Below are 16,001 nucleotides of genomic sequence, written 5' to 3' on the forward strand. Positions count from 1 at the left end.
CCTTCCTTTTGCGAAGGTTCCAGAGTGATACGATTTTGAAGTGTGGGGGCAGGTAAATGGAAAATGGCCTCGTGCAATTTCGCTCTTTTACAAGTCAGAACAAGTTCTTGAATAGACGTGGCTGTACGTACCTCGAAGCAATAAGGCTAAGAGTGGCTACTACAAACTCCTGTCAATTCAGTAGAACGCGTCGGACTCAGTTGTAGTCTCCCGGACGACACAAACATATGTCTCTGCAATTGTCCTCCCCAGTTGTGATTCCCACTCTTTTCTTAGCTTGGGGATCTTCGAAAATCGAATCACGCTTCCGTATAACTTTCGCGAATTGGTAAATCCTTCAGCCACGCAAAACCGAACCATTCTTTCGCCACAGATTCCTTTGGTGAAAGTACTACACGCTAGCGTGGAGTCTCCCTTCTATGACATGCACACTACACTATGCCCGTTACTGGAACTTGAAGTACAGGAAGAAACTTTGACCTGCTATATCTCAGCGAAGACTTAACTTAAATCTAAAACTATTTTTATGTCATGTATGCAACTAAAACTATCAATTTCTATTATGAAATAAATTTTATTTTTACGTTGCAGTTACCCTTAATTAAGTAAGAGATGAATATTCGTAATTTCGTTAGGCAAGACCCTCACACGTAATTGCCTCTTTCGGTTCAGAAAAGAAAAGAGTATACTGGTTTTTGACTGAGCTGGCGTTGGCAAAAAGCAAGCAACATACGGGTATTTTTTAGCCCTAACCTGCGCCAAAGAAAGTGCCTTTGGACGCTTTGGCCAAGCAAGGGTACTGAGAGCAGTCGAAAACTTTGAGTAGCGCCAAACTTTGAGTTGTCCTCTATATGCGTGTCAAATAGCTGCCAATTTGGCTATTATATCTTGGAGATTGTTCTCTACCCGGAAAGTTGGATTAATTTGCTCGTGCAAATGCCTATCAACTTTCAGCAAATCAACATTTCAATTTGTTCTAAAATACGTAATTGAAATGTTTAATTAATTATACAAGCACTGTGTGAACAATATTACTTTTTTACCAGCAAATACATGTCCAGCTGTAAACAGTTCTGCAGTAAAATGGAAATGTACAAATGAGAGCATTATCACATCATGATTATTGTTATGGTAAATACCTGAAAGTTATACGTGACAAATGTTTTATTACAGTCGTTGGGAACAATATCATCAACTGCAATGCAAGTGGCTCTTGGGATTCACATCTTCCGAATGAATACCAAGTATAAAGCAAATATCTAGAATTTTATTATTTTGTGCTTTCTTTAGTAATTAATCAGGCCCTTGTACCTTACGATCTGTTTTCCGAGAAGGAAAAGAATGTAAAGCTACTAGTAAAGAAAGAGCGAAATTTGTATGTCCTGCTTCTCTTGGACACGACTGTATTTTCGCAATAAGATTCCTATGTGTGCTACTAAAAATATAACTTTTTGAAGTAAATGTGACATGATGAACTATACCTGTATCAACCCACAAAAACAGTTTTCAATTGTTCGGTTTAGTCGTCGTGACAAAAGGTGCAATAGTAAAGTAGTGGCTACCAATGCAGGAGGTAACAAATATAGATACATCTACAAATGCAGCTTGACGAAAAAGGTTGAACCTTGTAAAGCTCATGTATCTCGATTCTACTTTGACAAGGATGCAAACAGATGTCTTGCATATGGTTGGGGAGGATGTGATTCTAATGGAAACAATTTTGAAAGTTTGCAACGATGTCAGCAAGACTGCAGAGATTGGATTTGAATTATTATAGCTAATGATAAAATTGAAATGTAATCAAGTTTTGTTTGGAATTTCAAAATTACAACAGAAACGAAACTTATAATACAAATACATTGATTTCAATAATTTAAGTAACATAGCAGTTACACTAAACATGCACACATTTCTAGGGTTGGAAATAAATTTGGCTAAAAGTCGCCCAACCTTTCCATCCAATGTATTGTCTGCCTCATTCGTAGATGTCAGTAGAATCTATAACGAATCCACCGAATTAGTGCCGTCACAATGAAATGTATGCCTATTTTGGCAGTAAGTAATCTCAGAAATTGTGGTTTGGAATAGTGATTACAGTCTTCGTGGCTAAATATAACTCTGTATCACGGTAATCTGGAAGTGTTAACAACGACAATTGACGAAGCACTCTGTCGATACGAATGGACCCTAACATATTTCGCAATAGCGACCTCTGTTGGTTTGAAAACATCAGCTTCTTCAGATCTGCATGTAGGTGAACTTGAAGTACTTGGAAAAATTGAAAGAGGTATTTATACAATAACATGTATTTGTTATTTTACTGTAGCAATGTTTGTCCAACTACATGCAAGAAAAAATTAACTTGAAGCAACAGCAAAACAATATCCGAACACTGAAACACGAAAGGGCATGATCTCAAGAGCAGAAAACCCAAACAAATGGCATACTGAAACAAAATCATGATCTGGCATTGGCTTTCTAACGTGTTTTTCAAACAACACTACATGTACTCCACAACATTTCTTGGCTTCAAGTCAATCTGAAACGACAATATTTTAGCAGTGAAATCGAATTGTAGCTACGAGAAGGTACTTCCCATTGATCGTGGCAAACAGGGTTGACAGTGCATGTGAGAAACACTCTTTCAGACACATCTACTCTAATCAACCATCAAAAATTGCTGTGGACAACCGTACGTGTCAATGATCAAGCTTTCAAATTTCCTTGCTATTTTTCCAAACTAGTCAATACGTACTTTTAACTCTCTCATAGGGGTTTATTCAAGTGTGCGAAATCCAAATGTTTGGTGAGCTTTTAGTATCAGAGAGAGCATGCATTTCTATAAATGTATAATTGCTTAATTTTTTAGCTGTATCATGTAACAATCCAACGACAATCGACCATATCAGGGTAAAGACTCCGACAAGTAATTTTGCTTCAGTAGAAGCTTCGTACACTTGTGAGACAGAATATCATCCGGTATCCTCACAGACTCGTTTGACGTGTGGTAAAATGGGCAGATGATTAGCACAGAATGGAAGCGAGCAGATGCAACCGACTAGTATCATACCATATGTAAGAGCTATTTACTAGAGTCACGTTCAGTGTCAATTATCAATTGCTTTTATTGTGTCCGTTCTTGCAGAATACTACGTAGCACGGTTGAAGTGAGTCTGTCTGTTTTAAACTCTTTATTCCCCTTTGTGGGTCCGGTTGGATTCGACTCCTTGCAGTATTGTTGTTCCAAAATTGTTCTCTTTATGTGAATATTTTAAAACAGCGTTTTGTCTAGCTCTAAAACTTGTTTCTTGTGCTGGGGCTCAAGTAGCAAAAGTTGTTGGTTTATAGACTGTCCTCGACACTGCTATGCCTTCTTCGCCTTTTGCGGTCTATGCAAGCGGGTCTAGCAACGGGTTGTAGACATAAGCTTGTTCGGTTGTCCGGTTGACAAGAGCACATGATAAAACCTGTTGCTTACCTCCCGTGGAACGAAGGACCGCCGATGGCAAAGGTCTCTCTAGTGTCGAAGATACACTCAAACTCCCTCTAACCGGACTCTGGGTAACGCCTACACATAGAAGCACTCCGTAGACTTGAGAAACGTATTCACTAGTCTCAGAGTCAGACTCTCATTCTTTGCTGTGACACTCGACAGGTGTCATTGACACTACCGCACGCCACTGTAATAGCAACAAGGAAAGCTGTCCGTCGGTGCGGTGTCTCTCACTATTTTCTTTACATAGTTACTAAGTAACAATTCTTATACTCAAACTATTGCAACTCTATAACTTACTGGTGGCAATTAAAAGAAAATGAGTGAGTGATGCGTTGGTATCAAGGAGGTTCTAGATGCGCGAATGTGTGTCTCGCGTGGCCAGACCTTCAGCGCCCCGCGTACACCATAGGTCTGGCCAAGCGACAGTAGATGGCAGCCGATCTACGCGTTACGTTACAGTCAGGGTCTTGTCTTCTACTTAATTAAGCAAAGTGTGAACGTCGCTTGATCACTAACTGCAACTCTTCTTCTAGAGGGGCCCATCGCCGTCTACTCGATGTCGCGTAAAATGAGATAAATCGACTTTCCAGTAAATTGGATACGAGAAATGGAGTTTCAGAAACCATATTCTTACAACGTGATGATTGCTTGTTCATTGAAATGTCCTTGGTATGAATTTCTACTATTATTTAATTAATTGATTAATTGATTGATAATTCTAGTACACGCGGGGTCATGATGTGTTTGCTTAATGGTCAATGGTTGTGGTGGACTTCATGACAATAGTTTATTGTTGCCTAACTACTGACGTAGCGTGGTCTTCAAGGTAGGAGGGGCTGATCACACTGCAAAGCCACGCCTTTTTTACTCTTCACTATGGACAACGACGGTCACTATTGCCGGGAAAGAGGACGCATGTCATAACGTTTTTTCACTGGTTTTATGCAGCTTTCAATGTACTGAAATGCCAACGTGTTCCATCAAACAGATACCTAAAGTCGTGGTCATCACACCACACTAGGATTAGGCTGACTGGTTGGTAACCTGAGGGAAACAATGCGCTTCAAATTAAATTGTGGATCTCTAGTTTTTTCCGGGTAATTTGAAGGGTAGGATTAAGGTTAGGGTTAGGGTTATTGTTAGGGTTAGGTATGCATGGTTTCTATTGGCGATCCTTGTTTGTACTTGCAATCCATGGATTCTAACGGGCAATCATTGGATTATCCAAATCTGCACTTTGCGCCCAACATTTGTATGTCTAACCCAAAATGAAATAAAGTAAAAATGAAATTGACACAGAGGTTGCGCGTTAGAGCAATTCTGGAGAAAGCTCCTCCTCCTCGCGTGAGTCACATGTGTTCAGCTCAGCGAGTGCGCTGAAGAGCCTGGCTTGCGAGGTAGTCGTCTAGAACCGTCTTCTATACAATAGTCATATATATATGATTTGACAATGTATATTTTAAGTACGTATTTATCTCATCAAACAACAAACCAACAACACTAAAAGTCTTCACTGTAACGTATAATTCCAGTTAGCATCATGAAAAGTTTCAGCTGCTAACGCTTCGTTTGAACAAACCAAGGAAAACACAAACGATTATGCCAATTGCAATGTGTCACGGCCTTATAATTTATATGTTAGCCAATATTGTGTTGATATAGTTGAAGACCTTGTGTAAACGCCGTAGCCATTGCTCTTACAAGTCGAATACTTCCCAAAGCCGACTATTCCACAAAGTGTGAAACGATTATCAACCTCGGACTGACACATCAGTGGACCTCCACTGTCGCCTGGACAAGCCTCGTTGTCTTTTCCTCTTGCACAAAGCATATTTTTTGTCACGTTTATGCTACCAACTTCACCATTGCATACGGAATTGTCGAAAAGATGAATTGTGGCTTCCAGTGGAATATTAGTAAAAGTTTTGTTGTTTTCTTTAAAGTATCCCCATCCGACAATAGTGGCGCTTTTACCGGGTAGAATAGACAATGGATTGCGGTGTCTTGATTCCAACAAGCAAATTGGTCTCACGTAGTCGGTGGAGTTGACATCTTCGCTTAATTCGATAAGAGCGATGTCATTATCTAATGTGTGGTAATTGAACTTCTGACTTGCAGTTCCTCCCAAATGCACTGATTTTACGGCAAATGTTTGCTCATAAGGATCGACTCTGGTGCGTAAAAAGTCCCCGAGCTTTACGGTAATTAAATTGAGATTGTTTTCGTAATCGGAAAGGCAATGGGCAGCACTGACTACCCACCTTTTATTTATGAGACTACCGCCACATTTCAGTTCAAAATGATTTTGATTAAGTGGTTTTTGGACATAAATAGAAGCGAGCCACGGCCAAGCTCGATAGTGAGAAAAGTCTCCATTTAATATTCGTGAATAAAATCCTGGTGCTCCAGCTACTCCACAAAGATTGTTTACACGTTGTAGAGACACATAAATGTTTGTAGTTGTATCATTTAAAGTGTTAGAATTTATTCTTACTTGGAGGGACAGCTTCGGCAAATTGTGTAAATATCTCAAAGTCTTCATAATAAAGACGTGAGTGTCAGCAGGAGGTGATGCGATTGCATCAAGTTCTGGTTTGTAAATATTTCTTACACCAAACACAAATTTTTCTACGGAGAGTAGGGCGAACTCTGGAGCTACAGATTCTGGTTGTCTATTGTTCGAGTTTGACCTGCCGTCTGTGATTACAATAAGAACTCGTTTTAGTCTGTCGTTACTTCTTGTACTTACACTAAACATATTTACTGCTTGCAATAAGGCTGCAGTTGTGTTTGTTCCTCCTCCTTTGAAATCGAATCTTTGTACTGCTTCGAAAAAATTTTGCTTGGAGTGTGTCAACTCAGAAATGGGGTAAAGTTTAGTACCAAATGCTACAGCTCCCATGTGCGTAGAATGTTGATCCATGACAAATTGTTTGGCTATTTCTTGTACAAACGTTTTGATTCTAGCAAATTCCGAGGCACCTACACTTCCTGATGTATCTAAAGCAAAGATCATGTCGAGAGTTAACACATTGTCAATGGGACGTGCTGATCTAGAAGCGGAGCCTGAAGGAGACCTCGCCTCTTCAGTGAAAGTTGCATATTTTTCATAAAATGAATTTTGGAAGGCATTTACAAGATTTTGTGCTTCTGGGGAAATTTTCAGGTTTGAAGAAGAATCTGCAAACGAATCAACACAACTTCGAATACATACAAAAAAACTACTAATCATATGCAAACATTGAGACATGAACCTTCGCAAGTAGGAGGGAGACTGCTCCATATTCCATTAGCCAAACACCTAGAGACGTTTGAACCTCGTAACTCATAACCAGAGTTACAAGAATACGTAACGTTGTCAAGGAAATGAAAAGAAACACCGATAAAATGTCCATTTTGTATTGCTGTTGGTTGACCGCAACTTACAGCTGAAACGCAGTTGAGACATCACGTCGCCACTAATTACATACTTCAGCAATGCCGAAGTTCAACTTCCCAAAACAATTCATTCTGCTACGTTGACTCCAAATACCTGCAGAAGAGCAGCTGAATCTGTTTCTGCCTCCGGGAACGTAATAGCCTGGCTTACAAACGAGTGTGATCTCATCTCCTGCGTAGTGGCTGTTGCCGTTAAAGTAACCATTCAAGACAGTAGGAGGAGAAGAACAAGATATTTCTGTTACAAAATTATATCTTTATGGTATAATCAGTTTATTCATGCGAAATGCTGACTTCGGCAGTAACCAAATGAATGTGACCAGGACCCTGACTGTTGACATGATATAGTAGATTGTCCAGTTACCGCATATCTGGAATTGCATGTCAGTTTGACGTAACTACCTAGTTCGGTATCGGAGGTGTTCAAACTTCCGTTACGGGGAACAGTCAATGTATCACAAAATTGGCCTAAAGGTTTACACAAAACAGGGGCGTACCGTGGCCATTGGAAGTGGGGGGGCTGAAATACCCGAACACTGACACGCCCCTTTGACAAAAATTGTATTAGTAGCAACAATGCAGACCACAAAGTATTACGTTTACTCGTATACATATATACAGCCTAGTGTGAGACACGCATGCTCGGCCTCGAACATCCAGACTGTAAACAGACGCGCACGTTTACAAAAAGCTACGTAACGCTAGTTTTCACCTGACAAAATGGGAAACGCCCACAAAAACTGGGGGGGCTATAGCCCATTTAGCCCATGCCACGGTACGCGCCTGCACAAAATATGTCAAATACATATATAATAAACTTGACGTAACAAAAATAAAAAAATACAAAAAATTGCACTAAATCCTTTGTCGGTTCAAGAATTGTCTGTTGAAAAAGTGACTTTAAGATTTGAACTTGCTTTAATTTTAGATGGTATTTGATCGCCACTGTACGATTGAACAATGATTCCGCTTTGATTGACTACTGTCACGTTATCGTGTCCATTCTCAGTTGCCAAATCAGTAAACTGAATGCAAAGTTGATGATCCCGAGAGCCACACATTAGCCAACTCTGCCATTCTTCGTTGAAATATGAAAATGGATATCCATTAGAAGCAAAACCACCTACAAATACAATCGAAATTACAGAGCATTGGCTAGCTGCCATTATATAATTGCATTAGAAAATAGAAACATGTTGTACATTTTATTTGTTGAAAGTGTACTTACTTTTTGATTGAAATTTTGCTGTAAACCCTTCCTTTGTGACCGATGCGTCAGATTGGAAACTAACAGCTACAGATGTGCCGCAGGAAACTACAACTGGTGGAATGTCAGAGCCACTATAACGCCCAATAATATGACTTGCGTTAGAAGTGTCTGGAACAGTTACAACATCGTGAACACTTTCTGTTGAAAAGTTGGTAAATGTGATGAAAATCTTTTCTCCTTCACGAGCATGGAGTGTCCAATTGCATCTCATACGATTGATGTACTCGGGTACACTGATTTCGCCGCTGTAGTAAAGAGATGTGTTTTTTGCCAGAGCAAGATTCTAAACAGAAACATGTATGATGCAGTAAACGTTCTATGTCACGGCCGTTGCAAAGTAAATCTTATAGGACATGACACACTATCATCTGTAATGCTAACTCTAGACGTAACCAAGGCAATATGTCTAACAACTTAAAATTGCGGTTTCACAAAAACGATAACATGCTACCTTAAGTACACTAATCATGTAGTATAGTTTGCAAATGCTGTAGTAGTATTGTAAGTTTGTTTGCTGGTGAGGGAGCGTGTTCTTGTCTGTCTTTCTTTCTTTTTGTCTGTCTGTCTATCTCATTTATTGAAACAAACTCTACTTTACATTTCTAACACTAAATACAAGCAATCTACTGAGTTCAGCTTTAGTTTATTTAATTCAAACTACTTTGATAGTCTCTATTGTGTATGTTCGCATCTACTTTTCCAGGGAAGACACGTGTCTGTCAGTCTGTCTGTCTGTCTGTCTGTCTGTCTGTCTGTCTGTCTGTCTGTCTGCATGTCTGTTTGTCTGTCTGTCTGTTTGTCTGTTTGTTTGTACAATTGCTTTTTTGAATGTGTGTAGGTATGTTGATCAGGTAGTTTAGGGTTACAAAGTTTACAACGCGTTCAGTGTTAGAGTGCATACATGGTTAGAGCATGCAATTTAGCAATTTTTCTAGATAGGGAGGAGGTGAACATCGATACCTTACAAGTGAAGGTACAGTGTAATGAATTGAATTATCTAATTAAGTTTTGATTTGTAAACACCAATTTATTCTTACCAAATGCAAATATTTCTGTAGAATGTTGCGCTAACTTGAGTAAAGACACAGACAGTTGCATATTTGAATTTGATCTGCCGTCTTCATGGTTACAATAATACAATTTATTGGTTTGTTGCTGTATGTTGGTCTACCTATACTTGCTTTACAGCTATTAAAATATTGCAATGGCTGGTTTATCATCCTTTTTGTGGGCGAACAGGTTTGCTGATTAAAGGTTTTCTTCTTTGCAAACGTTTAGTATAGGATGAAGCTTGGAAAATGATTACAAGTTTAATGCATTTAGAAAATCTCTAAACATAAAACAAGTTGTTGTGCCAGTTACAAATAAATGTAAAATTTATTTTTTGAAAAATGTTAATTCGTGAGACAATAAACTTTGGCGAATCTTTATGGATGTTTCGTTAGCCGTATATACAGTAACAAACGTAAAAAATTTACAAGAACAAAGTTGTTAAATGACATGCAATAGCACTAAGAAATTTTGTGTTTTGTCTAAGTCGTTATTCTTTACACTTACTAGCTGCAAGAGAAACTTTTGACGATTATAAGTTGCCAAATTTAGTAGGTACTATATGTTATTAATTTATTTGCTGTCAAAAATTGTCCTTACCTAAACAGGTCATTTTGTTTCCTTCACTCCAGACACCTGCGGAAGAGCAAAGGAACTCGTTGTTGCCTCTACGAACGTAGTAACCCGTGCTACAAACAAGAATGATGTTGTCGCCTGGGTAGTAGCTGTCTTTGTTCCCCAGGAAGTAACCATTGCTTACCGTAGGAGAAGGACAAGACGTCCCTAGATCACAAAATGACGTCGTTATTAGCAGAGTAAGTTAACATAAAAGCTACTAACTTTGGCAGTAACCAAGTGAGTGTGACCAAAATCCTGATTGTTGACATGATATGATGGATTGTCCTGCTACCACAAATGTAGAATTACAAATTAGTTTGACGTATGTACCTAGTTTAGCATTAGAAGTGTTGAAATGTCCGTTGTCTGGAACAGTCAGCGTAGGACAAAATTGGCCTAAATTATTACACAAATCTTTTAATTAATTAATTAATATATTAGTGCTTTAAATTACAGAAGTTTGCTTTGAATCCCTTTTTTGTTAAGGAGGCATCTGACGTAAAGGTGACTTGTAGGTTTCTCGTGGCTTCAACATCAGGTGGAACTTGTGCGCCGTTGTATGATTTAGCAATGATTATTCCACTCTGATTGGTTATTGTCACTTTGTCGTGTACATTCTCGGTATCAAAGTCAGCAAAATGAATGCAAAGCCGATCACTGGGAGTGCCACACATTAGCCAACGCTGTACTTCTTCGTTTGAATAAGAATATGGATATCCAATGGAAGCAATGCTCGCTACAAATACAATAACGGTGTGAATCATTTGCATAGTTGTCATAAAGTAAAATAGTGAAAAATAGAAATCGAAAGATATCTTTAAATTGCTTACTTGAAGAGTGAAATGTTGCTGAGAATCCTGCTTCAGTGACAGATCCGTCAGAAGTGAAACTAATAGCTACAGATATGCCAAAAGACACCACAACTGGTGGAATTTCGGAGCCACTATAACGCCCAATAATGTGACTTGCGTTAGAAGTGTCTCTAACAGTCACAAAATCGTAGCCACTTTCTGTTGAAAATTTGGTGATGTAATAAAAAAATTTTCTTGGGAACGACCATGAAGAATCCAGTCGCAGCTCATGTGGTTGCTGTAGTCAGATACACTGACTGTACCGCTGTAGTAGTAAGATGTAGTTGAACCAGAGCATGATCCTAAACAAACGAAGTGCTGTAGTAACAGTACTATGTATTAGTTGTTACGAGTATTTTTAACACGATAAATGTATATTTTGTCATTTCAGTAGACAACCAATTTTGATATCTCAGGTATGTAACTTTTGCGGCTGAACCAAAAGACGAAAATGTGTTGGATTAAGGGGCTACAAATTCCTAGTATTAAAATTATATTTGAAGACATTAATTTTTTGTTTAAGTTACTTGATCAACACATAAGATTTTTCTATTTCTGTTGCAACAGCAGGAGAAGAAACTGCTAAGGCTCTGGTTTTCCCAGAAGCAGACCAATAGTTGCTTTGTTACCTTGTAAGCCATAATTTTTTAGTTAGTTTTGTGTGCATAAATGTGTGTGTGTGTGTGTGTGTGTGTGTGTGTGTGTGTGTGTCTGTGTGTGTGTGTCTGTGTGTGTGTGTGTGTGTGTGTGTCTGTGTGTGTGTGTGTGTGTGTGTGTGTGTGTGTGTGTGCGTGTGTGTGTGTGTGTGTGTTTATAGTGCTATAGCTCCGTTAGTTAGAGAGCCATCCAATAGAGTGGTGTACACCTGGAGTCCATAAGGGTTGCACGTTCAATACAGTGCTGAAGAGTTATCGCATAATTTTCTTGGGCAAGAAATTCACAAAAAGTTACCTCTTTAGACTCGGGGGTACAGATGAGTACCAGGTCATTGCTTGGGGAACTAGGCGGCTATTGGCAATGACGTGACATCAGCCATTGGGGTCCAGGTGAGACTACGGGTGCTCACACCACAGTTACCTTCACAAGCCGGTGCTCGTGCGAGTAACTGACCTGGCTCCAGAAGATATCCAGCGCAGGCCCAGAGTTTTCCTGGGGGTGTTACCCCAGTAATTGGCAACTCCTAACTTGTGTGTGTGTGTGTGTGTGTGTGTGTGTGTGTGTGTGTGTGTGTAGGTGTGTGTGTGTGTGTGTGTGTGTGTGTGTGTGTGCGCGCGCGCGCGCAATAGATCTATTGGTTAAAGAGTGCATTTGGAGAATAAAAACATCCGGGACCTTGCAGGGTTGCAGGTTCAAGTCATAGTGATGGCGAGCTATGGCATAATTTTCTTGAGCAAGAAACCTACACACAATAGCTTCTCTCGACTCAGGAGTATAAATGAATACCTGGTCATTGACTGGGGTGGACATGACCGCTGGCTTGGCCCTGACATCATGCAGCAGACGGGTACGTGTAGGCCTTGGTGTCCAGTCCCAAAGTTGCGCCATAGTCAGTGCCCCTGGATGACTCTGGTCAAGCTTCAGGTGGGTTGTAGCGCTGGCTCTAAGCGTTCACGTAGCGCATGGAAGTTCTGTCTCTAGAGGCAGGGGAGCTATCTCCGCAACTAATCCTAGTTAAGGTTGACGTCATTCACGAGGGCTTGACATTTGTCCATTATTATTGTGTGTGTGTGTGTGTGTGTGTGTGTGTGTGTGTGTGTGTGTGTGTGTGTGTGTGTGAGTGTGTGTGTGTGTGTGTGTGTGTGTGTGTGTGTGTGTGTGTGTGTGTGTGTGTGTGTGTGTGTGTGTGTGTGTGTGTGTGTGTGTAATGCACTGCCAAGCATTATTGCTGCCACACCATCTTGCAGAGAACTATTCTCAACTGATGAAGACCTGTCCCAGCCTATATCTGGAAATGAGATTCGAGTACCTATTGCACAGCTCAAAGATGGCAAGGCACCAGAAGCTGACTGCGTGTCTGCTGAGCGGCTGAAGTTGAGAAGAGGCTAAACCATATGCTAGCTCACCTCACAGTTCAACTCTATTTGTAGCAGTGAGATCATCTCCCCGAGTTGGCTGAACCACCTTATCGTCTCGCTTTACAAGGAGGAAAGCTGATATGAGTGAGACAACTACAGATGAATTCTTGAGCATTCTCAGCAAGGATTTACTCGTATTGTATTGAACAGGATCCAACTCAGAGCTGAAGCTCTCTTGCGTGAGAACCAGTATGGTTTCTGCAAGGGTACAAGGTTCACTGACTGTTTTCTGTCAGGGCGTTGATGAAAAAAGCAAGAAAGTACAACCATCTAGTATACATCTGTTTTTTAGACCTCCGCAATGCCTATGATTCAATGGAGAAGACCTCTGGTCTGTACTCTAGTATTGTTACTATCTGCCATCAAAGTTGCTCAACATCATTGCAGCATGCACAATAAGACTACTGCGGCTGCAAGGACATATGTGTGGTATAGCGAGCATGCGCTTTAGGTGTGATTGCGGTTTGTGTACGTGTTATATTAGTCTAGCGATAACTAGCGTTGAGTGCACTTGTGCAGTAGAGTACGTGTCGTTCACTGTAGCAGAATAGATTCTGGTATAACCGGTCCACTGAGTCGGTATACGCGATATACTTAGCCTAGACTACAGCGGAGTAGTATTACGGCTGGTGAGCTATACAACAATTGGCGACGAGGATATATTCGGAGAGTGGCGGAGAGTACGTAGCCATAAGAAGATCGGTACGACACTGAGGAGCACCGATACAGTTGCGACAAGAGATTGTCATTAAACGATAGGAGTTCGAACTATCAGAGTAAACACACGACCGTATGGCGGCTGCAAGTTATCATGGACGTTTGGCGGAGTTCAGCCCAGGAATTGACACCGTAGAGGACTATAAAGAGAGGTTCTTCTTGTATTGTACAGCTAACTCGATCGAAGATGGAGACAAACAGAAGGCCGTGTTCTTGACGAGCATCGGAGGGACGACCTACACCCTATTGAAGAACCTAGTAAGACCGCGACTGCCGCAAGATCTCGAGTTGGAGGCGCTGATTGACGTGCTAAAGAGGCACTACCAGCCCAAAGTAGTCGTCATAGCGGAGCGATTCAAGTTCTTCAAAAGACAACAGCGAGAAGGTGAGTCAATCGCTGTGTATTTGTCTGAGCTGCGTCGGTTAGCGAAGGACTGCGAGTTTGGGGAGTATTTACAAACCGCGCTACGCGACCAACTCGTATGTGGGTTGAATAGTGAAGCACTACAAAGGAAAGTGTTGGCAGATGCAGACCTTACGTTAGAGAGGGCTCTGCAAATATCACAGGCATTCGAAGCAGCGAGACAAGAGACAAGGGTTCTTCGTGGGTGTGCACCACAAGGTCCGCCCACTCTAAAGTCTGAGACCGCGTACATTGTTCGGAAAGACACAACGGGTGTCAATACGAAAACCACGAAACACGGAAGTGGTGGCGAAAAAGCATGTCACCGATGCGGAACGAAAGGGCATACGCCACAGAATTGTAGATTTAAGACACAAACGTGCCATTTTTGCAAGGGACAGGGGCATATTAGTCGAGTATGCCAGAAGAGAATGCAGAGTAGAGATTCCAAAGACGCAACACGTGGAAAGGGGAAGCCCCGAACTACCCATCATGTAGATGAGGAATCGCTTAGTTTTGTTTATAGTATCTCAAACAAGAGAGGTGTCACAGTGGAATGGACGTTGCTGGAAGACAGATAGAGTTAGAAATCGATACCGGAGCAACAGTTACGGTTATCCCCACTAGTACATATCAGAAGTACTTGAAACATATACAGTTGCGCCCAAGTACCACCAGATTGCACGCGTACAATGGACAGCCCTTGAATGTGCAAGGAGAAGCGGAAGTTCCTGTAAGATACAAGGGACAGCAAGTAAATGTAAAGTTTTATGTGGTAAAAGTGAAGAACAAGCCCGCCATCCTAGGAAGAGACTGGTTGAAACATTTTAAACTAAATTAGGATTCAATCTTCACTGTACAGAAATTTCAGACAATAGACCCAGTGGAAACCTTTCCACAGTTGTTTGGCACTTGGGTAGGTACATTGGTTGGATATCAGGCCAACGTCATGTTGAATACAGATGCCAAACCAAAGTTTCATCGACCCAGACCGATTCCATATGCCTTGCATGGTAAGGTCGATGCTGAACTCGAACGGATGCGGAAGGAAGGTATTCTGAAACCAGTAGAGAAGAGTGAATGGGCAGCACCCATCGTGGTAGTTCGAAAGGGGGATGGCAATGTTAGAATATGTGGCGACTACAAGGTCACCATCACCCCCTATATTGATTTGGATCAATATCCGATGCCGAATCCAAATGACTTGTTTTCGACCTTAGCAGGAGGGAAGAAATTTTCTCGTTTGGATCTCAAGCAAGCGTATCAACAGATGTTAGTAGACCCCAGAAGTCAGCAATACCTAACCATTAATACACACAAGGGCATGTTTACGTACACAAGGATGCCATTTGGCATAAGCTCAGCACCCAGTATATGGCAACGAGCTATAGATAACGTTCTATCAGGACTGGACGGAGTCATCTGCTACCTAGATGATATTCTAATAGTGGGCAACAGTGATGAACAGCATAACCACAGGTTATTCAAGGTCTTGGAAAGACTGAACCAAGCCGGAATTAAGCTAAAAATGGAAAAATGTGAATTTGGCAAGTCGAAGGTAGAATATTTGGGGCACGTGGTGAGTGCAGAAGGCATATCCCCATCTCGGAGTAAGATGGAAGCGATTCAAAATGCACCTGACCCTAGTAACGTGACTGAATTGAAGGCTTTCTTGGGACTTCTAAATTATTATGGGAAGTTCTTACCTAATTTGTCATCGACATTACAACCACTGTATATCTTACTGAAGAAACAGCAACGTTGGAAGTGGTTGGATCAACAGAGAAAGGCATTCCGTCACGCAAAACGAATACTAGTGAAATCGGACTTACTAGTACATTATGATTTGGGTAAGCCCATCAAGTTAAGTTGTGATGCTTTACCATATGGAGTAGGAGCGTGTCTAAGTCATGTCATGGAAGATGGCACTGAACGCCCAGTCGCATTTGCATCACGAACACTAGCTTCAGCTGAGAAGAATTATGCTCATTTAGAAAAAGAGGCCCTAGCCTTGATTTATGGAGTAAGACACTTCAATAAATACCTGATGGGAAGAAAATTTACGCTATTAACCGATCATCGA

At 40.9% G+C, this 16,001-nt stretch overlaps 1 protein-coding gene across 1 annotated transcript; it reads right to left on the reverse strand.

Moving 5' to 3' along the window:
• Positions 1–5,120: 5,120 nt before the first annotated feature.
• Positions 5,121–9,894, reverse strand: LOC134193656 (complement factor B-like). Its single transcript, XM_062662497.1, has 6 exons — positions 9,855–9,894; positions 8,163–8,487; positions 7,848–8,057; positions 7,029–7,172; positions 6,751–6,924; positions 5,121–6,676 (listed from the first exon to the last, which is right to left on the reverse strand). Exons 2-6 carry the CDS (start codon positions 8,413–8,415, stop codon positions 5,121–5,123), a joined length of 2,337 nt encoding a protein of 778 aa, XP_062518481.1. The 5' UTR covers positions 8,416–8,487; positions 9,855–9,894.
• Positions 9,895–16,001: the final 6,107 nt, after the last annotated feature.

Source organism: Corticium candelabrum, chromosome 18, assembly GCF_963422355.1.
Source record: "Corticium candelabrum chromosome 18, ooCorCand1.1, whole genome shotgun sequence".
In the NCBI taxonomy this organism is placed as follows: Eukaryota; Metazoa; Porifera; class Homoscleromorpha; order Homosclerophorida; family Plakinidae; genus Corticium; species Corticium candelabrum.